The sequence below is a fragment of the Bos taurus genome, chromosome 18 (assembly GCF_002263795.3).
Source record: "Bos taurus isolate L1 Dominette 01449 registration number 42190680 breed Hereford chromosome 18, ARS-UCD2.0, whole genome shotgun sequence".
Lineage (NCBI taxonomy): Eukaryota > Metazoa > Chordata > Mammalia > Artiodactyla > Bovidae > Bos > Bos taurus.
Genome location: NC_037345.1, coordinates 53,732,642 through 53,757,144, shown reverse-complemented (window position 1 = coordinate 53,757,144; position 24,503 = coordinate 53,732,642). Strand labels below are relative to the sequence as shown.

Genomic DNA, 24,503 nt, shown 5'->3' with positions numbered 1-24,503 from the left:
CCTTGTTTCAAAGAGGGGTCTTGGATGGGCCACTGGCCACGGTCAGTCCATCAGGCCCACGGAGTCAGTGTTGCCCCATTGTACAGACGAGGACACTGAGGTCCCCTGGCTTCCCTTCCTGGCCTTGGGACCACCCCATAGCAAGGAGGTGGTTAAATGGGGACAGGAACTCCAGTCAAATGGCATAAGATCTTGAATTTGTCATCTCTGCATTTAAATAGCCTCCCTGAAAAATATGGGGCATCTGAGAATGTCTCTGAGGTCTTATCTGACCCTTGGGTGGGGAGGCAGCATGGGAAATGGGCTCAGTGGGAATAGGGACTGGTGACCGCTGTGCTGGCCGCGGGTACACACAGGCAGACCACACAGGCGGGAGGGTGGTGCGGCTGGCAATGTGTCTGTGGAGGGCTGGGAGACATTCTGGAAGAGCAATGTTGGAGCCCTGGACTGGAGGGCTGTCTGTGGCTAAAATATTATTCCTTGATGTCAAGGTCACCAGTGCTTGGCCTGGGGCCCGGGAGGGCTGCTGGGGTGAGAGACAAGAGGGCGGGAGGGCACTCCCCTTTGATACTGACCAGTGGAAATCCTGGCGGGGGGGGGGGGGGAGCTGTCCCCTTCCCGTGGATGTCAGGTCCCTCCTCCCCCGACGGCCTGCCCAGGGCTCAGCGGGGGCGGGAGTGTGTGTGAGCTGGGAGCCTGTGGACCAACGGGGCTCCAGGGACTGGCATTTCTTTTCTCTGGCAGGGCCACCTCTTCCCCCAGCCTTGTGGAAGGAGTGAAGTGTGTCCAGGGAACAGAAATCTCAGTTGCGCCTGGAAAACACTCCATAAGGGAAGAATTTCCCGGTCGTTTCTAAATCCTTAGGCAATGCCCTAACCCCAAGGGGCCTGAGCCTAGAATAGATGCCAGAGGCCACCCCCAGACCGCCTCGCAGACTGGCCGGCTATGCCGCTCAGGTCCTGTCCAGGTCCCCATTGGCGAGCTCCCCATTCCAGGGACATGATGACTCAGGTGATCCCCCCCAAGGTGCCGCTGGGCAGTGCGGGGGAAGGCAGAAGGGTGCAGAGGCAAGAGCGAGCCGAGGAGGTGGCAGGTGGTTCAGGATGGGGTCCTTGAGAGGACGTGAGGAGGGAGAGGGAGGCGCGGGAGACGGATGGGTGTCTTGGGCAGGGAAGTGGAAGGGAGCGCGCCAGGGAAGGCGGGAGGGAGCCAAGGGGCCTCTGGAGAAAGCAGGGGGAGGGAAGGCGGGGCAGAGAGAGGAAATGAAAAGGCCGGGGCGAGCGATCGGGGCTAGATGAGTTCAGGAGCGAGGAGGGAGGGAAGTCTGGAGAAGCTGCCACTCGGAGCCGGACCCAGGGAGCAAGACCCTGGAGAAGGAGCGAAGGGGGACAGAGGGGCTGAGAGAGTCGGCAGAGGTGCGGTGAGGAGGGGCTGGGGAAGCAGAGATGCAGAGGAGGGGATAGGTCGGAGGAGACAGGGAGGGAGGGAAGGCAAGGTGAAGGGAGTGGACCAGGAAGGGGACTGAGCCAGAGCCAGAGCCAGAGGAAGAGAGAACTAGGGGCTTGGCAAGGGAAGGACTAGACGGAGAGACAGAGGTAGCGAAGGAAAGAAACAGGAGGGAGAGACGGGGAGGGAGCCTGGGGAGACAGAGGGCAGAGAGAAATAGATGCCCCAGAAGTGCGGAGGGTAGCCCGGGACTCCCCTCTGCCTCCAGCTGCACCAAGGACCCCAAGGGAGCAGGGAGCGAGGTGCTGGGCATCACTGGGGCGGACCCGTCTCCCCTTCCCTCGACACCTCCCACCCTCCACCTCCCGGGAACCCCTCCAGCCCCCCTCCCCGGGAGGCAGCCGGAGGCCCGGGATGGCAGATTCGTGCCGGAACCTCACGTACGTGCGGGACTCGGTGGGCCCGGCCACCAGCACCCTGATGTTCGTGGCGGGCGTGGTGGGCAACGGGCTGGCACTGGGCATCTTGGGGGCGCGGCGGCAGTCGCGCCCCTCGGCCTTCGCTGTGCTGGTCACCGGGCTGGCGGTCACCGACCTGCTGGGCACGTGCTTCCTGAGCCCAGCAGTGTTCGCGGCCTACGCCCGCAACAGCTCGCTGCTGGGCCTTGCCCGGGGCCGCCCGGCGCTGTGCGACGCCTTCGCCTTCGCCATGACCTTCTTCGGCCTGGCCTCCACGCTCATCCTCTTCGCCATGGCCGTGGAGCGCTGCCTGGCGCTCAGCCACCCCTACCTCTACGCCCAGCTGGACGGACCCCGCCGCGCCCGCCTGGCGCTGCCGGCCATCTACGCCTTCTGCACGATCTTCTGCTCGCTGCCCTTCCTGGGCCTGGGCCAACACCAGCAGTACTGCCCCGGCAGCTGGTGCTTCATCCGCATGCGCTCGGCCGAGCCGGGCGGCTGCGCCTTCTCGCTGGCGTACGCCAGCCTCGTGGCCCTGCTGGTGGCCGCCATCGTCCTCTGCAACGGCTCCGTCACCCTCAGCCTTTGCCGCATGTACCGCCAGCAGAGGCGCCACCAGGGCTCGCTGGTCCCCGGCCCCCGGGCAGGCGAGGACGAGGTTGACCACTTGATTCTGCTGGCTCTCATGACGGGCATCATGGCTGTGTGCTCCCTGCCTCTTACGGTGAGCCCCCTGGGCAGCTCTGGTGGGCAGTGGGGAGGAGGGCAACGCCCAGTTCTAGTCGCCACTGTTTGCGCCCACTTCATGGATGGGGAAACTGAGGCTCAAAGAGGTCAGAGACTTTGTCCACAGTCAGACAACTCCAAACTTTACAGAGACGTTTCTCCCCACTTGCTTATGCTCCATTTGACTCTTCCTGACCCTTGTCTCCCCTCTTCCACATCCCTAGCTCCCCACCTCTCCGCCAGTGTTACCCCCCCACCAACCTTCCCCTACCCCTGCAAGACTAATAAGATCCATCATTCAATACTGCACTTGTCTACTCTGTGCTCAGTGGTTTAGAAATCCCTTCTCTGATCATCTCGAGAATGATCTTATGCATCTATTCCACAAGCATTTAGCAAGAAATGTGATGAAGTTTCTGTGGGCATTTCTACAAAGGGTGGGGGGTGATGATGTATTTTGCCCACGATCACACAGAGGCAGGGCTGCACCCTGGGCTTCTCTGATGCCAGGGTCTGATCGCCTTGCCACCCTGCTCCCCACTTCTCCAGCCCCACCCATGTAGGTGCCCTTGGGCTCTCCTGGCCTCACCTCTTTCCTGCAGGAACTCCTGCCCTGCCCCTCCCAGAGGGCAGCAGGGCTGATCCTGGTCCTGTGGCACCCAGTCCTCCTGATACTGTCTGGACCTCAGCTTCTCTTTCTGCAAAATGCAAGGGCTAGGGTTAGAGTTGAGAGTCACCAAACCTTTGAGGGGGTGACGGGGGACTCAGAGATGGGACACACACACACACACAGTTCTAGGACCCAGCCTCGCTGCCCCACCTCTCTCCTCCTAGAGCTTTGCTGACTGTCTCCTGGGGCTTTCTCTCCCTCTGCCCCGGATGCATTTCTTATTTAGTTCTCATCTTATTTCTTTCCCCTTCTGACAGACCGCGCCTCCCTCATTTCTGCCAGTGAGCAAGGGAGAGGAGGGGGTCCAGAATGGGGTGTGTGTTGAGGGGTGGGGCAGAGGAGTCCTGGGGTGCTTTCTTGATCACTCTCTGCTTGCCCTCAGATCCGCGGCTTCACCCAGGCCATCGCCCCGGACAGCAGTGAGATGGGAGACCTCCTGGCCTTCCGTTTCAATGCCTTCAACCCCATTCTGGATCCCTGGGTCTTTATCCTCTTCCGCAAGTCCGTCTTCCAGCGGCTGAAGCTCTGGTTCTGTTGCCTGTACTCGAGGCCTGCCCAAGGCGACTCTCGGACGTCCCTCTCTCAGTCCGCCTCAGGGAGGAAGGACTCAAGTGCCCCCCCTGCTCTTGAGGGGAAAAAGGGGAACTGGGTGCCTTTGTCAGCTTGGGGCGAGGGGCAGGGCGGGCCCTTACCGGCTGTACAGCTACCCACCAGTACCGTGGGAACACCCTCCAAAGCGGGGTCTGAGGCAGCCTGCTCCCTCTGCTGACATCTGCCTGGTGAGCTCCCGCCCTGTCTTCCGGCCGCAGCTGCCAGAAATTCAGGGACATGACCGATGGCTGCGGGCGGATCAGCCCAGAGATGGTTCCTGGAGCCCTGCTGGCGGGAACATGGACCCTCTGGATTCAGGGGATGATCAGCTGCTATTTCTCCTTTCTCCGGGTGGCCACGAGGGGCTGCGGGAGGAGGGAGATGGGGAGAGGAATTACCCTGGAACATAAAAAGAACAGTTGTCTCAAAATATCCGGCGGCCTGGCCGGCCTGGTCTGGCCCTCACTTGCCCATCCATCTCACTGTCTAAATATTTAGAAGGCAGAAATGTTCCCAGCAGCTTCTGTGCGCTCAGGTCTGCTCTGGTTAGGGTTCTGCCTCTGATCTTCCTTCATTCAGGGTGCCCCTGATGCCCACCCCAAGGCCCCAGCAGACAGCCCTGAGCCCGGCTCTGCGGGGAGGCAGGGGGCCCAAGAGTCACCCTCTCTCTGCCTCATGAAACCTGGGATTTCCTGACAATTTCCCTGCCTCCCTTTCCTTCCCGGTTCCCCATTGAACTTGGGAGGCCTGGTCCACCCCCCACCCCACCAGGGGAGAAGGGGCGACTGTTGCCTTGGGAGTGACACCACTGGACAGTTGCTTGGGAAAAACTGCATGGCTTGGTGAGTTGCAAGATGTGGACGGCGGGTGGCAGGAGAGGCTGGAGAATGAAGGGGTGAGAGCTACAGAACCCAGGGACGGCCCAAGGACTCAGACCTAAGTCCTGTACCTATCCCTGGATAAACAGCTGCCCCCCCAACCACCCCTGCAGAGCCTGACCGCACCCCCTGTGTCCTTGGAACCCTCGCAAAAATGTCATTCATCCATTCATTCATTCAACAAATAGTGGGCCCTGAATCTACCAGGTGCTGGGGACACAAACCAGTCTCAACCTCACCTGGGACTCCTCTAGGGTGATTTCCAGCCTTCAATTCCCCTTCTGATAGCCGGGGCTTTTCCAGCCATCCACCCCTCTCTCCTCATTAGCCATCCCCTGCCTTTAGGCACCAAACTCAAGGGTTTTCCAGGAGTGAGCATGAAAGGAAGTGGTGCTTCGGGTGGTGGGAGGAGGTGAATGGGAAAGCCCCCAGACTCTCCCCAGCCCTGGTTCCACTTTCCCACTTGCTTCAGGGTTAAAGCAATCATTCTGCCCCTGGGCGGGATGAGAGTGGGGGTGGGTGGAAGAATAGATGAGGCAAGAGCTTCCTATAAAGACGGTGGCTAAAGTGAGTCCTCCACCTCGTGAGTTGCACCCTCCTCGCTCCAGCCTGCTATTATTAGAGCCACTCTACATAGGCTGGAATCAAGGTCCCGAGGAGGCAATCACCAGCCCCAAGGCACACAGCGAGGAGAACAAACAGCCTGCAGGTGGAGCTGGTTTGTTTTTTTTTTGGCTGTGTTGTGCAGCTTGTGGGATTTTAGTTCCCCATTCAAACCCAGGGCTCTTTGCAGTGGAAGCGTGGAATCCTAACCACTGGACCACCAGGGAATTCCCTGGTTTATCCTTTTATTTCCTTAATCCAGATGGGGTTAGTGAGTTTCCCTTGGTTTCCTTTCGTGTAGAATGGTGATCGGTGATCGTAATCTAGTACTTAATTTACAGGGCTGTGCTGAGGATTAAATTATTCAATTTAATCATTAAAAAGCAATTTAGCATAAGACCTGGAGTAAAGCCCACAGTATGTGTTACTGTTACTGCTGCTATTGCCGTGGCTATTGGTGTTTGTTGTCTTTGGCATCTGAGCACACGTGGCTTGAAAACAAAACTTTTCTCCATTGTTATGACTTTGTTCCACGCTCCCCCGCCACCCCACCAAGTCACTTTGTTTCATTTGAAGGAGTGGCTGTGAGAGTTGAAAATAGATCAAGATGACTGCTTAATGGGTAGGGGGTTTCCTTTTGGGGGAATGAAAATATCCTGGAACTAGAGAGTGATGGTGGTTGTACAATGTCGTCAACGTACCAAATGTCACTGAATTGTACATTTTGAGATGGTTAAAATGGTACATTTTGTGTTATGGGTATTTTACCACAATTTGAAAAAAAAAAAAACCCATGTAATACTGGACAAAAATTGAGGAAGTTTAGAAACTTTTATAGCAGTCTTGCCAGAGTCATATTGTATCGCTTGAATTTAATAATAAACATGTTGACTTGTACCAAAACAAACCAGAAAACGGGTCAAGCAACAGCAGATGGGGGTCCGGCCTTGGTTACCAAATCTGCCTCAACAGGAACCAACTCAAGGGACCTGGTATGGAGGGGTTGTGTTTCAGGCAGGAGTCAAGGGCGCACCCTCCAGCCCCACCCCTGCCTATCCAGGTAAGATTCCCTGGGGTGGGGGTGTGCCTCCTCTCCCGGCCTCTGTTCTGGCCCCTCAGCTCACTGAATGGCAGCACAGGGCTGGGCTTTTGAACCCCCAGCCCCCCAAGGTGGGTGCCACTATCAGTCCTCGTTTTCGGATGTGGATTAAGGGAAGGAGAGGATTCAGTGTTGAAGCTGGTTTTCTGCTGACTTTTACCCACCAGGCCTAACAGCTCAGGACTCCGCCCCCTCCTCTGCGTCCCGCTGTGGATGTCTAAGCTGTCCAACTCCTGCCCCATCTGCTCTGATCTGGAAGCTCCTCTCCCGGCTGGTTCCTGACTGCTGGGGTAGCATCTCCGCTGTCGGCCACGGTCCTGTCTGGAGTTCCTGTCTGAGTGGCCCCTCCCCTGCCTGCCAAGCTCCAAGGGCTCCCACTGCCTGGAGGCCAAGGGCCAAACTCCCACGCTCTCTGCTTAGCCACGGCAGAAAATCAAGATTTCCCCAAAGAGCACAAGACCTTTCAGGCCTCAACCTCTTTACTCATTGGGCTCACCCTTCCTGTAAGAGTGTTTCCCTTCTCCATTCATCAAGAGCACCCTTGCCTTTCAAGATCCCACTGAGGCTCCTCCTCATCCTTGAAGACGTCATCACTTCTCTCAGAGGCTCTAGGCACTTCCGGGGCTCTATGGTGGCCCTCGCTGTAGCCTGTAGCACAGACATCTGTTCATTTATTCAGCAGGCTTTGATTGAGGGCTTACTGTATTCAGGTTTTGTCCCTGTGATGTTGGGGACACGGTGATGACAGATAGCCTTGGCCCTGCTTTCCTGGAGCTCACCGTTCAGAGTGGACAGGGCTGGGGGATTGGGACCAGGGAAAGTGGTGTCTAGGGAGAAGATCAGGGAGGGCTGCATGGAGGAGATGGCTTAGCCAGGATGGATCTGAGGACTGTAAGAAAGTGAGCCAAGTAAAGAGGAGAGCTTCTGTTCTGCTCAGGGTTCTACCTCTGGTTTCTAATGCTTCCTTTCTTTCATCTCTCATTCATTCGTCAATTCAACATGCATTCCCTTGAGCCTGCTCTGGGCTCAAGGCGGCCCTGTGCCGTTAGGGAGACAGCAGTGACTGACATTGCCTTGGGCTTACCTTGCTTACAATCCAGTGAGAGTGACAATTTTTCTTCCCCCCTGCAGCATGTGGGATCTTAGTTCCCTGACCAGGGATCAAACCTGTACCCCATGCCAGTTGAAGTGCAGAGTTCTAACCACTGGACCACCAGGCAGTTCTCAGGGGGTGACAATTTAATAATCACAGAAATATGTATTATAATAAGCAGTAAAAATACAAACTTACAAGCTGTGAAATGTACCGAGATCACAGGGCAAGGGAGGTGCCAGCTCTGGTCTGGAGTTGGGGTCAAGAAGTGAGAGACTAGGAGCAAGTATGTCTCCTTCAAGGAGACTTTGTGCACTTTTAACTTCATTTCTTTATTCATTTCTGATTTTGGAGCACAGATGGGACTTAAGCATGCACGCCCATATACACCCTGGCGGGTCCTGGGGAGTTGCCGCTTTCTGGTCCCTCTGTAGTCACTGCCCCACCTGCTGGCCACAGTGGGAATGACACTGAGAAGTGGTCCCACAGCCACTCCTCCCCCAAGTGAGGGGAGCCTGGGGTTTCTCTCCTGTGGGCCCCGGTTGGGCACCTCCACGAGTGTCCCCCTGCCTCGTCACTTTCTCAGTGACAGGCTTTGAGCTGACCCAGCGGATCCATGAGCCTGAGTTGGAAATGACTTCCACGACCAGCATCAGCTGATGCGTGCTCCTCCGCGTCTGCCCGTATCCATTAGCAGTGCAGAGTGCCATCTCTGTGCCTGTGGTTAATAAAGAATGGGAAGGGGAAGTCATGCCTTTTTAATAATGCAGGTTGTATGGGAGTAAAAGTCTTTCAAAAACTAGGGCCCAAGGAGGGAAATAATCGACAGGCAATAGAGAAGTGCAGGCAATGCGCTGCGGTGGTTAAAAGCGTGGGCGTTTGGGATGTGAATAACCTGGGGTTCAAGTCCCAGTGCAGCCACTTCCAAGAAGAGTGCTGTGAGAGGCTTTACTGCCCAGGCCTCTGTTCCTTTCCTGTAAGCTTTTTTTTTTTTTTTTAATATATATATTTTTGGACACACTATGTGACATGCGTTTCCTGACCGGGGATCAAACCTGGGTGCGCCCCTCCCCACCTCCCCCCCCCCACCCCTGCAGTAGAGGCTCAGAGTCTCAACCACTGGACTGCCAGGGAAGTCCCTCCTGTCAGCTCTTGATAACTTGTGCTCATATGCTCACTGGGGAGGGTACATGTCATAAATGGGAAAGAAAAAATGGGAAAAAATTTTTATTAGGACTCAACCTGGCCTGAGTGAGACATAAATGAGATGATGTCTAGAAAGTGGCACTCCCCTCTGAGATGGATGTTTTTATGTTCCTCCTTTGAGAGATGAGTTTCCCATTTTGCAGATGGGTAAACTGAGGCTCAGAGAAGTGAAGTCACTGCTCCAAGGTTATGAAGCAGGCAGCATTAGAAGACCTGAGGCTTAGTGAGTATAGACACTTAACTGAGTGGTCGCATTGTGCTGGAGCCCAATTCTATGTCATCAAGACCTGTCTTCTTCTGAACTATAAGACCAGAGTTTTCCACAGGTATTCCTGGCTGCTAAGAAGGCAGCTCTCATCCCAGATTCCACTGTTTTGACCCTAGCCTCAGCCTAGCCTTCCCCTTATCTCTGGCCTGTTAGTTGCACAGTCGTGTCTGACCCTTTGCCTCCTCATGGACGGTAGCCCACCCAGCTCCTCTGTCCATGGAATTCTCCAGTCAAGAATACTGGAGTGGGCTGCCATTTCTTTTTCCAGGGGATCTTCCTGACCCAGGGATCGAACCTGAGTCTCCTGCGTTGAAAACAGATTCTTTACCATTTGAGCCACCAGGGGCAGCCCTCTGGCCTACCTGAAGTCATTGTTTAAAAGAGATTGAGTATGTTTGGCTTTGCGGGGCCTTTGTTGCTACCGTGGGCTTCCTCTCATTGCTGAGACTGGAGGCTGCTCTCTAGGTGTGGTGCTTGGGGTCTCAAGGCAGTGACTTTTTTGTGGAGCACAGGCTCAGTAGTTGTGGTGCGTGAGCTGTTACCCTGGGGGTATGTGGGATCTTCCCCATCAGGATCCAACAATGGCAAACTCTTAACCACTGGACTACCAGGGAAACCACACCCCGCCCTCCCCCCCTGCCCCACCAACCCTTTTTAAAATGACCATTTACTCTGAAGCCACAGGAAAGCCCCTGAGTTTGGGCCTCACCAGGCTTCTCCATCCCCCCAAGGCCAGGCGAAGGTGAATAAGTGGCTTTTTACTCCACTGAGCTGTTTCTGCTCACCTCCTGCCTGGTCCTCGTGGTCAGAGACAGCCGCTCAGATGTTAGACTGTGTCTACTGACCGTTTACTCCTGCCCGAGAGGGAATCAGATGGGTTTTGTAGCTGGGGACTGGGCCTCCCCACCTAAGATTTTTTTTGATATAGACAATTTTAAAAAGTCTTTGACTTTGTTACAATATTACTTTATTTATTGAAGGATAATTGCTTTACAGAATTCTGTTTTCTGTTGAACTTCAACAGGAGCTTGTTTTTGTTGTTTTGTTTTTTTGGCACTAGGTGGGATCTTAAGTGAAGCCACTCAGTCGTGTCCGACTCTGCGACCCCATGGACTGTAGCCTACCAGGCTCCTCTGTCCATGGAATTTTCCAGGCAATAGTACTGGAGTGGATTGCCATTTCCTTCGCCAGCGGATCTTCCCAACCCAGGGATCGAACCCGGGTATCCCGCATTGTAGACAGACGTTTTACCATCAAAGCCACCAGGGAAGTCACATGTGGGATCTTAGCTCTCCCTCAATTGGAAGACAAGGCCTCAACCACTAGACAGCCAGGGAAGTCCCATGCCTTCTTTTCCATAGCTCTGCCTTCCTTGGGGAAGTTGAGGAGCTTTCTAGGGTTTACAATAGTTGTTCTGAACTTTAGTCCTTTGTCTCTCAGGACTAACTGAAGCTGTGAGCTCAGGAACACACCTCTATTCTCCCCACTGTGTTCAGTTCAGTTCAACTCAGCACTTAACCTGCCAATGGGCAGTGGTCACCTCTTAGCCAGAGGGCCGTCAAGAATCCCCGACCTGGCCTGGGCACCCTGTCTGACCTGGTCTTCCTCTTCCTCCTCCTGCACAGCAGGTGACCTCCCTTTCAGCTTGCCACTGGTCTGCCCCTAAACGAGGACGCTCCTGTGACACGATGGACCTGCCTCAGGCCTTCTGGGGCCTCACCGTGCGGTCCTGTGTGTGACTGACAGGTGGCCCTACTAAGGCGGGGTTGGTCTTGCACACCCGTGTAGGTGCCGAGCACTCAAAGCTGACAGGCTGGGACTTCCCTTGTGGCTAAGACTCCACACTCCATGTGAGGGGCCCAGGTTTGATTCTTGGTCAGGGAGTCAGATCCCACAGCAGACAGACTGTTTTTGGGCAGGGCTTCAGGCCTGTGCAGGGAGCAGGCCCAGAAACCAAGAGGGGAGGAGCAGTCAGGTAGTCACTGTATTTTATTGGAAAACATTGATATATATTTTTCTTCACAGCTTGAACACAAATATTGCCCGGTTTGAAAAAAAAAAAAAAGAAAAACCAAAACACTCCGAAAACGTCCACAGCTTCACGCCTACCTGCCCTTACCCTCAGCTCTTGGCTGGGTCTCCCGCTATGCCCCACCCCCTCTTCCCTGGAGGCTGGTGCCACAGGGTGGACGAGAAGATTCTCAAAGCTGGGCAGGTCCCAGGAAAAGCCACTTGATCGACCTGAGGGGTGGGGTGGGATGAGGGTTGGGGGCAGATGAAATGAACAGAAAAAAAAAAAAAATCCAGACGACCGAACTGCCCGTGTTGACTTACTTGTCCCAGAGGCGAAAGTCAGAAGCCAGGTTGCGGATCATGCTCTCCGCTGGGGAGTGTGGGGGCAGGCAGGCGGGCGCGCAGACAGCACAGATGGGGCTGGGGAGCTGCCGAGCCACCACGGGAAGCGGGAGGGGCCAGCGGCCCGGCAGGGCTGTTTTATTGCAGGTTATGTTCTCTTGAGCGCTTGGTGGGGCACATCCTCCCAATCCCCGCCCCTCAGCTAGCCCGGCATGGTTTCAGACAAAATTAAGAGTTTTAAGGAGTATAAAGAAAAAATGGAAGGATGAGTAGCATGTGACAAAGCGGCCAACTCCACATGCGTTCCCTCGAGGGGACTGGGATGCGGGTGGGCGTGGGACGTTAGCACCAGGACAGCTTGAGATCGCTTCAGGAACACGGGATGGGGGCAGCGTGCAGGGGCACCAGGGGAGCTGGCCCCACTCACCCCGCCTCAAGGAGCCAGTCTGATGCTTCACAAGAGCAGCCAATGGGATCTGAGCGCTACCCAGCCTGGCCGGCCTCCTCACGTGCTAAGAGCATGCCAGCTGCCAAGCCTCCCTCGCCCCCTGGCCTCCTCCTGGGCCACATCCAGGCAACACCGCAGCTCCGGGCCCTCCCCACCACCCTCAGTCCTTCTGGAACGCCGCACTGGGCACTCCTGCCCCGACAGGCTCTGGGATGGGCACAGGGTATCACAGGCTGGTTGCATGCAACAGCAAAAGGCGTGCCTCTCGCGCCTGGCCCTCCTGAGGGCCTCGGCCCCTCCCCATCAGGTCCTAGGACAGCGCCGGCGGCCACCCCGGCACCCCAAAACAAGATGACAAACGAACAGGAACAAACCAAAACGGACAAGAGCCACCCGGGCTGGAGGAGGAGGGCAGAGGCCCCCTGAAGGGGACTGGGGGGCTCATCTTATGAATGCATCAGGCCTTGGAAGGTGTGAATGGAAGGCGGGAGGGCCGAAAGAAGAGATGGCGGGGGCCTGCAAGGAGACTCGGGAGGAAGAGAAAGAGCAATCATGCAGCTTGGGACAAATCTTTTGTTGCTTTATCAGATTCTCAGTCCATCAACTGGTGTTTGCTAAAACCGGGATAGGCAGGGAGTGTTGAAGAGAGTGCGCGCGCGGGGAGAGAGAGATCGAGAGAACGGGCATCACCAGCTGCCCGGGGGCCTTCACTTTGCAGTCATCATCTGTACAAACTCTGTGGAGAGAAAGACAGGGAGGTCAGCAGACAGCGGGCTCCCCCAGCCCCTGCGGGCACGCAGACGGGGCCGGCAGCTCACCTTCATAATTGACCTGGCCGTCCCCGTCAATGTCGGCCTCCCTGATCATCTCGTCCACCTCCTCGTCGGTCAGCTTCTCGCCCAGGTTCGTCATGACGTGGCGCAGCTCTGCGGCGCTGATGTACCCGTTGCCGTCCTGCGTATTGGGGGACAGACAAAGGCTCTGAGCATGAGGCGTTCGTCTGCCTGGCGTTTTCTTGGGGGGCAGTGGGAGAGAGACCCCAGCACATCCGTCCCGGGTGTCAGGAGACAGACAAAGGCTCCGAGCCCGAGGCATCTGTTCGCCTGGCTCTCTCCTGGGGGGCAGCGAGAGAGAGACCCCAGCATGGGGCCTGTCAGTCACCTCCCTTGGCAAAGGCAAGGGCTTCCTGTGGTGGCAGAGCAAGCTGGCAATGGGGTTGGCATTGGAACCTTGCCTCCCAAAGTGGTGACTCCGGTTAGGCGGGGTGTTCCGCGAGCCCTCTGTCCTGCTCTCTGCCGGAGTGCCAGAGCCCCCAGGGAAAGCCTGCTCACCTTGTCAAAGACACGGAAGGCCTCTCGGATCTCCTCCTCGCTGTCCGTGTCCTTCATCTTTCTGGCCATCATGGTCAGGAACTCGGGGAAGTCAATGGTCCCGTTCCCTGCGAGGTGGGGGAGGGAGGGAGATGCTCTGGGCCTGGGCCGGAGGAGACGAACCCAGGGCCCTGGTCATCCACCCCGGAGGGCGGCTCCCTGGGGGCACTGGGAGGGGGCTGCCCTCCAGCCCTGGGTGCGGGCTCACCATCTGCGTCCACCTCGTTGATCATGTCCTGCAGCTCGGCTTCAGTGGGGTTCTGTCCCAGAGACCTCATCACTGTCCCCAGCTCCTTGGTGGTGATGGTGCCGTCCCCGTCTTTGTCGAAGAGGGAGAAGGCCTCCTTGAACTCTGCGGTGGGAGGACAGCGAACCCGAGGTGAGGGCACGAGGAGGCCTGAGTCAGGCCTGCCTCGAGAAACAGGAGGCCCAGTGCCAGCCCCAGCCTCTCGCCTCTGTACTGCGGACAGGCCCCTTCCTTCTTTCCAGCGCCCCTCACAGAGCACCTGCTCAGTGACGGGGAAAACTGCCTGCTCTGCCCAGCTCAGAGGACATGGGGGCAAAACGGGCTGACGGTGGCCTTAGAGCCTCTACATTTCTTTTTGGTCCCTGGCTTCAGTCTCTTCCTCGAGTGATGAAACGGACCAGTGTCCTGGAAGGGAGGAGAGCCAAGGAAGCTTCGTCTGAAGTGTGCCAGCCAAGGTCAGCGGGCCAAGAGAGGAAAGGCAGGAGAGACTGCAGGACGGCGCTATGCGCCACGGCATCTCGCCCGATGGGGACAACCAGCCCGGCTCTCAGCTTCCAGAGGAGCCACGTGGGGCGGAGTGTGGGGGCGGCCGGCAGCGAGCACGGCTGATGGACTGTGTGGGGTAGGCGGGGTGGGGGGTGTGGAAGGAGAGGGGACGGCTGCCAAGCCAGGCGGCCGAGGAGCTGGGGGTGCTGAGTGGGAAGGCCACAGCTGGGCCCGCATCAGGAGCGGGAGAAGCACGTGGCTCCTGCCCTCCCACTGGGCCCATTTTGGCACCTGGTGCTCCCTGCCCCCAAACCCTCAGGGAACAGATGCCTGGCAGCCTATTCCCAGAGGGTGTGGGCTGGGGTGAGGCGGCGGACAGTTCGCTAATGGGGATGGGGGTGGCGGGTAGCATGGAGCGTGTGTTGGTGTCAAGCGAGGGCAGAGCTGGGGCTGTGCGTGGCCGGCACAGGAGCCACACGTAGAGCCTAGAGGCTTTGCCCCAGCCTGAGCCTCTGGGCCCTGGAGACCCCGAGTCTCCTGGGGGATGCTGGCGCCTCCCTGTGCCCAGGCCTTGTTGTTCTCAGGGGTCATGCAGGCACCCTGTGCTCAGGATCTCTGAACAACAACGCAGTTCTCTGGTTTTCCTTGGTGGGTCTCTGTAGCCACCCACCTGGGGCCAAAGTTCAGAAGCTGAAAATGTCGGTGGAGGGGGGAAGGGAGGGGAAGAAAGAAGAGAAGGCAAGTCCACTCCTGCCTCCTGGACTTCAGAAGCTGGGCTTTCTATGCTTGTCACATGCAGCCTGTTGACCCTGACAGTAAAGCCAGGTCCAAGGGCTACTTTGTGCTGGCCCATGGCTGTGGGACTTAACTGGGAGCTGGTCCCTGTCCTTTAGAGTAGCTCACAGTCTGGGGGGGGCGGGGGAGACAGGACACAGAAACCTTCTCAGCACACAGTACTTCCTGTAGCTGTGGCTTACTGGGCTTTAGGGGAGTCTACAAAAATGAATGACATGGGACTCAAGGACTTCTTCAAACTTACTGGAAGATACGTGATGGCTCCCTTGTTCATTTAGTTATTTAGTCAACAAAAATGTACGCAGCAACCATTATGCTGCAGGCACCAAAGGCACAGCAGGGACCAACACACAGAAAAGCCCCCAGTAAGGGACTTGTCTAGTGACAGGCAGATGCAGCCGGCAGACATCAGAGATTAATTTCAGATGGTGAGAAAGGCTATTAAGGAAACAGAGAGTAGTGGAAGGCTGTTTATTTGAGATGGGACCAGGGAAGGCCTTTCCAAGATGACATTTGAATCAAGACCCAAAGGAGGAGAAGGAGCTGCCTGGTGCAAAGAGCTGGGGGAAGGCACTTCCGGCCCAGGAAGAAGCGAGTGCAAGCATGCGCGAAGGGCAATGCAGAGGTGGGTGTGACGAGCCCTCTCCTGGGTGGCTCCTGAAGTGGGCCAGGACCCCCGAGGGGAGTTCACCTTCTGAGCCTAACTGGCAAGAGCCAGGACAGATGGCCAGGCTCGCCCTGCAGCCACTGATTAAAAGGCCCAGTGATCCCTGGCGGGAGGGGAGCACAGCCCTGCCACCTGATGAGGGCCCGGCTCAGGACTGTGGGCTCTGGTGTCACTGGCGCGCTCTCATACACGGGAGCTTCTCTGTCAGATGCCCTCCTGGCTGCAGTTAAGACTCAGCTGGGGGTGCAGAGGCATTCGTGCGGCAGGGTGAGGGCAGGAAGGGGGAATGGGGGAGGGAAGGAGGGAAGCAAGCTCACCTGCGATCTGCTCCTCGGTCAGCTGGTCAGCCTGGAAAAGCAGGAAGGAGAAAGTTAGTCACAGGTTGGCACATCTTTCCTTGCTCAGCCCGGCCCCCGCTGGTGCGGCCAGCTCCACATGGCAGTCCATGTACCTGGGCAAGGGCGGTCATGCCAGAGCCAGGACTGGGATCAAGTCTGGTGATTCGGGAGGCTGGAGACCCAGGACCCGATGACACCCCCGACCCCAGGGTCTCCAAGCAGAGTCAGGGCTCTGGAGCCAGCCCCGGCCCAGCTGCACCTGCACTGGTTCCCATCTCGGCGGCGTCACAGCCGCTGGGCGCCCAGAGGCTGAGTGAAGGGAGCAGTTGCCCTGGAAGCCTGATCAAGCAGCTCTTCTAGAAGGCTCCAAACTGAAGCAGGCCAGGCCCAGGGTAGGCAGCCGGCTCTTTCCTAGTTTCTATGTCACCAATGTGGAAGCACCAGGTCCAAGCACTGCGGATCCAACTGGCAACAGTTCTCCCAACTGGTGTCTGTGGAGTGCCTGAAGAGCCCTGGGCAGGCAGGGGGCAGACCCCGCTCTCTTCGCCACGGGGCACCATTCACTCCACTGCTCCTTTGGGGCAGGAAGGGTGAATGCTGGGAGGGGACCGCAGCCGGCATGACGCTGGAGGCAGAGGCTGGAGGACTCAAGTCCCCTCCCCCTGCTGCGCTGCAGTTTGTAACCCTCGCTGGCCCTGGCCACTCTGGGGCCGGGCCAGTCGGGTCGGGCAGCCCTTGCTGCATGCTGGGCTTGGGGGCGGGGCAGAGGAGAAGCAGAGGCCAGCCTGTCCTGAACCAGCCCAGAAAAGGGATCCTCTGGGGGAGGAGCCACGCGGAGATGGAGCTGAATCCCAACGTTTAGCTTTAGGCAGTAAAAGAGGAATTTTCCTTGGGGTCCGTGAACGCTGCCAGAAGGCATGGCTCGCCCTTGGACCACTGCCCCCTTCCTCATTTCCTCTTACAACTAGGGGAAGGGGCTCCACATCTACAGCAGGCTTCCAGCTCTGAGTCTGAGAGCCCCTCAAACTAAGGCGTGCCACTGTGTGCACTAGCGTTATTCTACACAGAGGTTCTAGAACTTCCTTGGGAATCTAGCAAGAGCCCCACCACCCCCCCTTCTGCCCCATCCCAAATGTGAAGACCAATCACATTAGAACAAGTCTGACATGTCCTTTTTCTTTTTTTCTTTTAAACATAAAGGAAGAAGGACTTGAGGCTAAGCCCCAAATGGGTAGAACAGGAGGGGAAATCAGGGTGATGATTACAGAAGGGAAATGGCTAAGGGAGGGGGAAGCAGGAAGGTAGAGAAGGAAACACACCACACATGTACATTCTGGAAAAGTCCAAAGTCTAAAGGGAAGGTTAGGAGGCCAAATGGAGATGCTTCTGCCTCGCTTTCAAGAGACCCAGGGCTGCCAGGCTCCTGCATGCCAGCCTGGCAGCCCCAGGCCCATGAGCCCTTTGCTCCTCTGCTTCCCTTGGCTTCTATGGGCAAAGAAGCCTGAGCTGATCGCCTAGGTCCTGACACCCGAGGAAGCTGCTGGGGGAAATTGAGAAGACAGGATGGGCTTCTGTTGCCAAGGCCAGGCAGTGCCAGGGGCGTGGAGGAGGGCTGGGAGAGGGCTGCCCTCCCCCAGCTTTCATCCTTTCCCCTGGCCAACGTGGTAAGGGCTACCCAACCAGGGCCCTTCGCACCCCTGCCACATCACCCTGGGCAGCACCCGCAGGGGCTGGGGGCAAGGAGGCTGGGGCAGGTCGCTGAATGCCCGAGTGGCGCTGAAGCTGGTGTCTACTGCTCCCTGCCGCCAGGCTGCAACGCGCAGAGGAGGTACTGCCACTGTTCCAGGCTTGCTGCAAATAGGCGTGGCTCTCTGCCGGTAGGGCCGTCACACTCCCTCCCTCCTCTTAGGAGACCCTCTCCCCTGCTAGGGAAGCAAAGGGCCCAGCTCCCAGCTAGAGATCTCAAAGCAAGGCTGCTGCCCAGACAACTGATCACTGCCGGGGATCCCTTCCTTCTCAGCGCTTTTTCCCTTTCCAGATCTGCAGATTTTCAGCTTTCACCAAAAACTACCTGCAAAATAACCCAGCTGGTCCCCTGCTTCCCCATCCCTTTAGGCTCCAGCAAGAGGCTGGACAAGAAAAAAAAAAAAATCCTGGGGTGGGGGAGGGAAGAGGGTATTATTTCTCTGCCTTGCCCCAGCCCCCAGCCAGTGCCAGGCAGCAGTGTTAGATGAGATCAGAAACCAAGGCCAGGGCCCCTCACCCGGGCCAAGGAGGAGCCACAGGGCTCAGGCCAAAGTCCAAAGCCAGTTAACAGTGACTTGTCCCACCCATACCTTGCTGATTACAAAGGGAAAGAGAAACTAGTGGGGCCAAAGCTCAGGTCTTATTTGGCAGGTGGGGGCCTCCTGGCGCCTGTCAATGATTTGGTGCCCCTTTAGCAAGGCTCTGCTGGGGGAAAATGGGGTAGCGGCGAGAGGAGCCATCAGGCCTGTGTCAGCAAGTATGAGATCTGATACACAGCAGCGGCTGCCTGTTCTCCCCAGCCTTGCCAGGGAGGATGGCTGCACACGGTTCCGAGGCTGAGCCTGGGGGGGCTGGGGGACTGTGGGTGGCAGGGACCAGGAAAGAACTAGTCTGCTGGTTTTCTCTCAAAGCCCAAGCTGTGGGAATTAACAGAAGCACTCAGGGAGGGCTCCAAAAGGAACAAGTGGCCCTGGGGCCGATGAAGGGGTCCCTGTGGAGGTCCTCTCTGCAGCCCCCACCCCGAGGCCACAAGAACAGGCGTGCGATTGTCGCCGACGCCACACTGTACTGCACTGTCATTCGGCACAAGTGAGGAGATGCAGAGCGGTGCGTGGAGCTGGAGACCAAGATAAAACCAGCATTCCTGTTTGGGAAAAACAGCTCTCTGCGTCTGAAAAGGGCAGTGAGCAGGTGAGGTTCAAGGCTTTAAAAGCTGGCTCATTTGATGCATCCCAAACTTTGCTCCTCCCCACCCCCATTTCATGCGGCTTCAGTGCGCAATAGAGGCCCCAACAACTCCGCCCACCTGCTCCCACTGCCGGGTGTCTCCTGCCCAGCCCCATTCTTCCTGGGAAAGGGACCCTTGAGCCACTCCCTCTCGCCTCTGCAGCCCACTCCCCATCCAGACTGAACAGTCTTTGTCCCGGCTTTGCCCTGGAAACTTCCAGGGAGCTACCCACCACATCCACCTCCAACCCTAGGCCCACCTTGGCTGCCATTCATTTTCTTTAACATGTCCCCGGATCGCCTTCCATCTCACCTCCCACCACAGAAGCTGAAGTTCTCTCCCACCCCTCACTTTGAAAACCCACCTCCTCATGAACCCAAATACAACAACCCCCTTCCCCCAAAAAACCCCCAATCTCCCTTCCTAGTTCAATAGTCTTAACCCAATAGGAACCTCAGAACCTTCTCTGGCTGCCCCTGTCCCCCCACCACTGACAAGCTCGGCACCCCCTTTTGACCCCTTCCCCGACTCCATCCTTTTCAGTCCCTGTAGGCTTCCAGGGCATCTTCAAAAGGCTTCCAGAGCATCTTCTAACCTTGGCTGCCACCCACCCCAGGCTCTTCCTTCCAGAGCATGCACCTCACCCTCCTCCTCCTTCCTCTGCAATGTCGGTCTTTGGAGAACCCCCTTTTCTCCCCTCAAGGGTCTGATCTGCAGAAGCGACCCTCCTCCCTGCCTCCTGGGACGGCTCCCCCTCCACCCAGGCCCAGCTAACCACCACCCCCTCTTAGGGAGTTCCCCAGCAGCCCGGCTTCCCTCCGATCCCCCTTCCTTGCTACCTATTAAGACCCAAAATCCTTCATCAGGCCACAAATCACCTCCTTCCCTAGCCAATGGCTCTTACCTCGGCCCCCTGGAATCCAAACACCCCACCTTAGCGACCAAACGCCTCATCCTGGGTCCAAGAGTCCAGATGCTCCATCTTCGGCTCAAATGCCCCCCTAGAGGGCTCAAGTGCCCTTTCTGGGGTCTAGACACCCCACCTGGTACTAACTGTCGCTTCTGGAAGTCCACAACTCCCTTTGGGGAGCCAAACGCCCCACTGTGGGTTCAAATGCCCCCGATCAAGGGGCAGAGAAGGGTCCAGAGCCGCTCTCTGGGACCCAAACCCTCCCCCCACCCCACTCCATTCTGAGTCCACTCGTGCTCTCAGGGGTCCTGCTCCGCCGTGCCCGCCTCAGTGGCCCCAACCTCGGCGGCCCTCAGTCTCACTCACCATGGCGAGAGCCGGGTGTCCGGAGCGCGGGTATCAAGGTTCCTCCGGCGGCGGCAGCAGCTGCAGCAGCTCGAGCTCCGCCGCGCGTCTGCGCCTCCACACTCACTGCCTGCAGCGCGCGCCGCCGCGCCGCCGCCGCCCGCCCCAACGGTCCCTCAACGGCCGCCGCGCGCGCCCCGCCTCGCCCGGCCCCGCCCCGCCCGGCCCGCGCGCCGCCGCACTGCGGCTCCCACGGATCCCTCCGCGCCTCTCTCCGGACTGTCGGGCCCGCGGCTCTCTCACTCCTCACAGAGTTGGGTTTATGGTCGGCCGCGCGCGCGCGCGCGCACCCGTCGCGGGACTACTTTCCGTCGCCATGCGCCCCGCCCCCTGTGCCCACTCTACATTCCTCCTCGGCGGAGGGGCACTGCTCGGCTGGCGCGTGATGCGTCCCTGTGTGACACGCGCGGCTATTGGGTCCGGGCCACGGCGGAAATAAGAGCGCGGTGCCGATTGGTCTGGCCTTCCCTGCAATGCGTCAAACTGGGGCGAGCCACTGTGTGGTGGTGGTGGGCAGGCTGAAATGTGTGACGGTGTGGAACCGTGAGGCGTAACGAGGGGAAGGGGGAAATTGTGTGACTGTTAGAGAAGCAAATACATCGTCTTCGTGGTCAGGGAATGGTAAAAAGGATGGCGAAAGGTGCAGAAGTACTTTCTTGGTTCTCCCCTCCGACAGGTGGAACATGGTGCAATCCAAAATGCTGGTCTGGAAGCCCCGCCCCCAAATGGGCCCTCGGGGTGGCGGGGTCTTCAAGGTTCAGCTTTTAGCCTGAAAGTTCTGCTCTTCGGCCGTCGGGGCAGGTGTCTTCACCGTGAGACACACTCCACAGGTGTGCGAAGCCCCTGTCCTCGCTTCACTTCGCTTATAATCGGTTCAGGGTCTGTGAAACGGGCTGTTCCAGGACAGCCCTGGGAACAAGGTATTAATTCAGTCATTCATTCAATAAGCCTCAATGCGGTGCCTGCTGTAATTCAGGGACCGGTGCTTGGCTGGGAGGGGGAGACCAAACTTCCCAACCATTGTCTTGCTGTCTTGCAGACCACTTGAGTCTTGCACTCCTTGTTCCAGGGTTCCAACCACAGAAGGAAGAAGAGTGGGAAAGTTAGCTGAGACTATTTACTGGCGCTCAGAAACGGCAACACCCCCCCCCACCCCGCCCCCTAACTTCTCTTGTTTTGAATTAGGGCTATATTTGCGTCTGTGCTCTGCCCCCTCTCGGTGATTGGCTGACGAGTGTCAAGTGAGTCCAGCTGGACCAATCTTTATGTTACACCTGGAACAGGATGTAGGCTGAGCCAATGAGAGGCCTTCCCTGGGGTTTTGGATCTAGACTTTTGGGGGCAGGAAGTCTTTTCCTTCTGTGTGGTGAGGCTGTGAAGAAATAGATCTGGACCTATCTATGCATATTCAAAAGCAGAGACATTACTTTGCCAACAAAGGTTCGTCTAGTCAAGGCTACGGTTTTTCCTGTGGTCATGTATGGATGTGAGAGTTGGACTGTGAAGAAGGCTGAGCGCCGAATTGATGCTTTTGAACTGTGGTGTTGGAGAAGACTCTTGAGAGTCCCTTGGACTGCAAGGAGATCCAACCAGTCCATTCTGAAGGAGATCAGCCCTGGGATTTCTTTGGAGGGAATGATGCTGAAGCTGAAACTCCAGTACTTTGGCCACCTCACGCAAAGAGTTGACTCATTGGAAAAGACTCTGATGCTGGGAGGGATTGGGGGCAGGAGGAGAAGGGGACGACAGAGGATGAGATGGCCGGATGGCATCATTGACTCGATGGACATGAGTCTCAGTGAACTCCAGGAGTTGGTGATGGACAGGGAGGCCTGGCGTGCTGCAATTCATGGGGTCGAAAAGAGTCGGACACGACTGAGTGACTGATCTGATCTGATGACCTTTTGGAAGGAAAGTTATGACCAACCTAGATAGCATATTAAAAAGCAGAGATTATCACTTTGCCAACAAAGGTCCATCTAGTCAAGGCTATGGTTTTTCCAGTGGTAATGTATGGATGTGAGAGTTGGACTGAAGAAAGCTGAGTGCCGAAGAATTGATGCTTTTGAACTGTGGTGTTGCAGAAGACTTTTGAGAGTCCCTTGGACTGCAAGGAGGTCCAACCAGTCCATCCTAAAGGAGACCAGTCCTGGATGTTCATCGGAAGGACTGATGCTGAAACTCCATTACTTTGGCCACCTCATGAGAAGAGTTGACTCATTGGAAAAGACCCTGATGCTGGGAGGGATTGGGGGAAGGAGGAGAAGGGGACGACAGAGGATGAGATGGCTGGATGGTATCACCAACTCGATGGACATGAGTTTGAGTGGACTCCGGGAGTCAGTGATGGACAGGGTGGCCTGGCATGCTGTGATTCATGGGGTCGCGAAGAGTAGGACACAACTGAGCGACTGAACTGAACTGATGACCTTTTTCACACCCTAGAGGAGACAATAAAACTGATTCCAGGGAGAAGCGATGAAGAGGTGGAGTGCCGTTTCCTTCCCTGATTCCAGCTTGAGGCCAGCTGCACACTATCATGCCAGGATTTTGATTATATGAGTTATTAAAAATGTCCCATTTATCCCAAGCTGGTTTGAGTTGAGTTTCTGTCACTTACAACCAAAGAATTGTGATGGATGTGACCCAGGCTAAACTCTGTCTTGGTCGTCAGCGTTGGCCCTGAAACAGAGAGGGCTAAGGACCCAGTCATCATTTGCTGAACAAATAAGCAAAGGAAGTCACACACATGCTCTCTCTCCCTGTTTCTCCTGTCCGTGTCTTTGAGTCTCAGTTTCTACCAGGAAGACCTTAACTTCTGAATTACTTAGGCCTACGAAACAGTAGATGTACTACTATCAGCACGTTTGAAGACGTACTGTGTTCCAGGTACCATTTCACCTGCTTTGACTGTGTTAGTTCATATAACTCTTACAACCTCCCTATGAGTTTGTTACTTTCACTTTCCACCTTTTGAAAATGTTTTATTGCCACTGGAATTAGATGAGATCAGAGAGGTATAAAGCCTTGACCAAGAACAGAGAAGTGAAGTAGCTTGCCTATGGTCACACAGTAGGAGGCAGAGTCAGGATTTTAATGCCAGCAGTTTGACTGAAAACCCCACACTCTTAACCACATTATACTACAGGTGGGAGAGATCTTGTTTTCCATTATCCATTTTCTCTGTTTTCCAGCCTAATAGAATTTTAGCTGGGCACATTGCCATCCTAAGTAAAAATGACATTTCCTAACCGTCCTTGTGGTTATGAGTTCTCATTTGACGGAATTCTGGCCCAAAAGGATGTGAGCAGAAGTAATACGTGAAACTTCTGGGTATAACCTTAAAGGGACAGGACATACCTTCCCTATTCTTCTTGCCTGCTGGTAGAGCGGCCATGAGACCAATGGTGACCATACTCACCTGGGACTTTGATGATTTTCCTGAGGAGAGCCCACTTTTCCTTCCCCAGGGTCAAACTTTTATTTGAGAGGGAAATAAACTTTTATATTGCTTAAGCCACTGATATTTTGGATCACTTGGTTATAACATGTACATGTCCTCTCTTTGGTTACTGCCCTTGTTTTGGTGGAAGCCGACTTGTGCCTAATTTAGTGAGAGGTCATGGGGTTCAGGTGTTAACCAGTCATCATGTCCTACTTCCATTACCTCTGATTGCTTCAGAGCCAATTGTATGACTTTTTCTCTTTTTTAAAGTTTTTTTGTATTTTTTTGCATGTGTGACATAATTTACACTCAATAAAATACCACAGATCTTAAGTATTCAGTTGAATTGTGTACACCCATGTAACCACCACCCAAGACAAGTTATAGAACACTTCCATCACCCCAGAAGTTAGATCCCTGTGGCTCTTTCTAGTCGATTCCTGTTCCCCTCAAGCAACTATTGTTCTGGCTTCTGTCATTGGAGATTAGTTCTGCCTGTTCTAGAATTTTGTAGAAATGGAATCCATATAGCATGCGTTTTTCTGGTCTTGGCTTCCTTCACTCAATGTAATATTTTTAAGCAAAAGTTGCATGGAACATAGTTACACTGAAATATATTTTTTGTTGATCTGGAACTCAAATTCAACTGGAGTCCTGTATTTCTAATTGCTAAATCTGATGATCATAATGTCAAGGCACTTTCTTTCCAGGTTTGGGAAATGATCTTAAGTGACCTTACAGGGGACCAACAGGCTTTGCGGTGTCCTATGCTACAGCCCGGCAAGAATCGTGACAGCAGCTTCAAGTTTTCTGAACTTTAGGAACGATCAATTAACTAAAGCTCAACCCCATTATTGTCAGGGAAATTCAAGTTAAAATCACAATAATACACCAGTCCACATCCTGGCCAGCCACCAAGCCATAATGCTATCTGTTGCTGGGCCCACAGCAGCATCTGGTGGCCTTGTTCTTTCTCTGGCCTCATCTCCCTGTGCTCTCACCTTCACGCTCTCAGCTGCATCAGC

At 55.9% G+C, this 24,503-nt stretch overlaps 2 protein-coding genes and 1 long non-coding RNA gene across 4 annotated transcripts; 2 read left to right on the top strand and 1 right to left on the bottom strand.

The window, feature by feature from the left end:
• The first annotated feature begins 606 nt into the window (after positions 1–606).
• PTGIR (prostaglandin I2 receptor) lies at positions 607–11,109 on the top strand. 2 transcript variants are annotated; one of them, XM_005219278.5, is made up of 2 exons: positions 607–2,628; positions 3,683–11,109. In XM_005219278.5, exons 1-2 carry the CDS (start codon positions 1,861–1,863, stop codon positions 4,067–4,069), a joined length of 1,155 nt encoding a protein of 384 aa, XP_005219335.1. In that variant the 5' UTR covers positions 607–1,860; the 3' UTR covers positions 4,070–11,109. The 2 variants fall into 2 exon arrangements, with proteins under 2 accessions (XP_005219335.1, NP_001015622.2); NM_001015622.2 differs by having other exon boundaries at positions 1,861–2,627; positions 3,676–4,069.
• On the bottom strand, positions 11,010–20,084 carry CALM3 (calmodulin 3). Its single transcript, NM_001046249.2, has 6 exons — positions 19,995–20,084; positions 15,724–15,754; positions 13,420–13,563; positions 13,173–13,279; positions 12,660–12,795; positions 11,010–12,577 (listed from the first exon to the last, which is right to left on the bottom strand). The coding sequence occupies exons 1-6, from the start codon at positions 19,995–19,997 to the stop codon at positions 12,549–12,551; spliced, it is 450 nt and encodes a 149-aa protein (NP_001039714.1). The 5' UTR covers positions 19,998–20,084; the 3' UTR covers positions 11,010–12,548.
• Positions 20,085–20,199: 115 nt separating this feature from the next.
• On the top strand, positions 20,200–22,623 carry LOC132342869 (uncharacterized). Its single transcript, XR_009491441.1, has 2 exons — positions 20,200–20,953; positions 21,219–22,623. It is a non-coding gene; the product is annotated as an uncharacterized lncRNA (long non-coding RNA).
• The last annotated feature ends 1,880 nt before the right edge of the window (positions 22,624–24,503 follow it).

Bases quoted from the DNA above. Each gene is read 5' to 3' on its own strand.
- PTGIR (NM_001015622.2), top strand. From the start codon at position 1,861: ATGGCAGATTCGTGCCGGAACCTCACGTACGTGCGGGACTCGGTGGGC. The intron at 2,628-3,675 runs GGTGAGCCCCCT...ACTCTCTGCTTG, and splicing joins GTGTGCTCCCTGCCTCTTAC to CCCTCAGATCCGCGGCTTCA.
- CALM3 (NM_001046249.2), bottom strand. The intron at 13,564-15,723 runs GTGAGCTTGCTT...CTCCCACCGCAG, and splicing joins GACCGAGGAGCAGATCGCAG to AGTTCAAGGAGGCCTTCTCC. The intron at 13,280-13,419 runs GTGAGCCCGCAC...CCCACCTCGCAG, and splicing joins CAACGAGGTGGACGCAGATG to GGAACGGGACCATTGACTTC.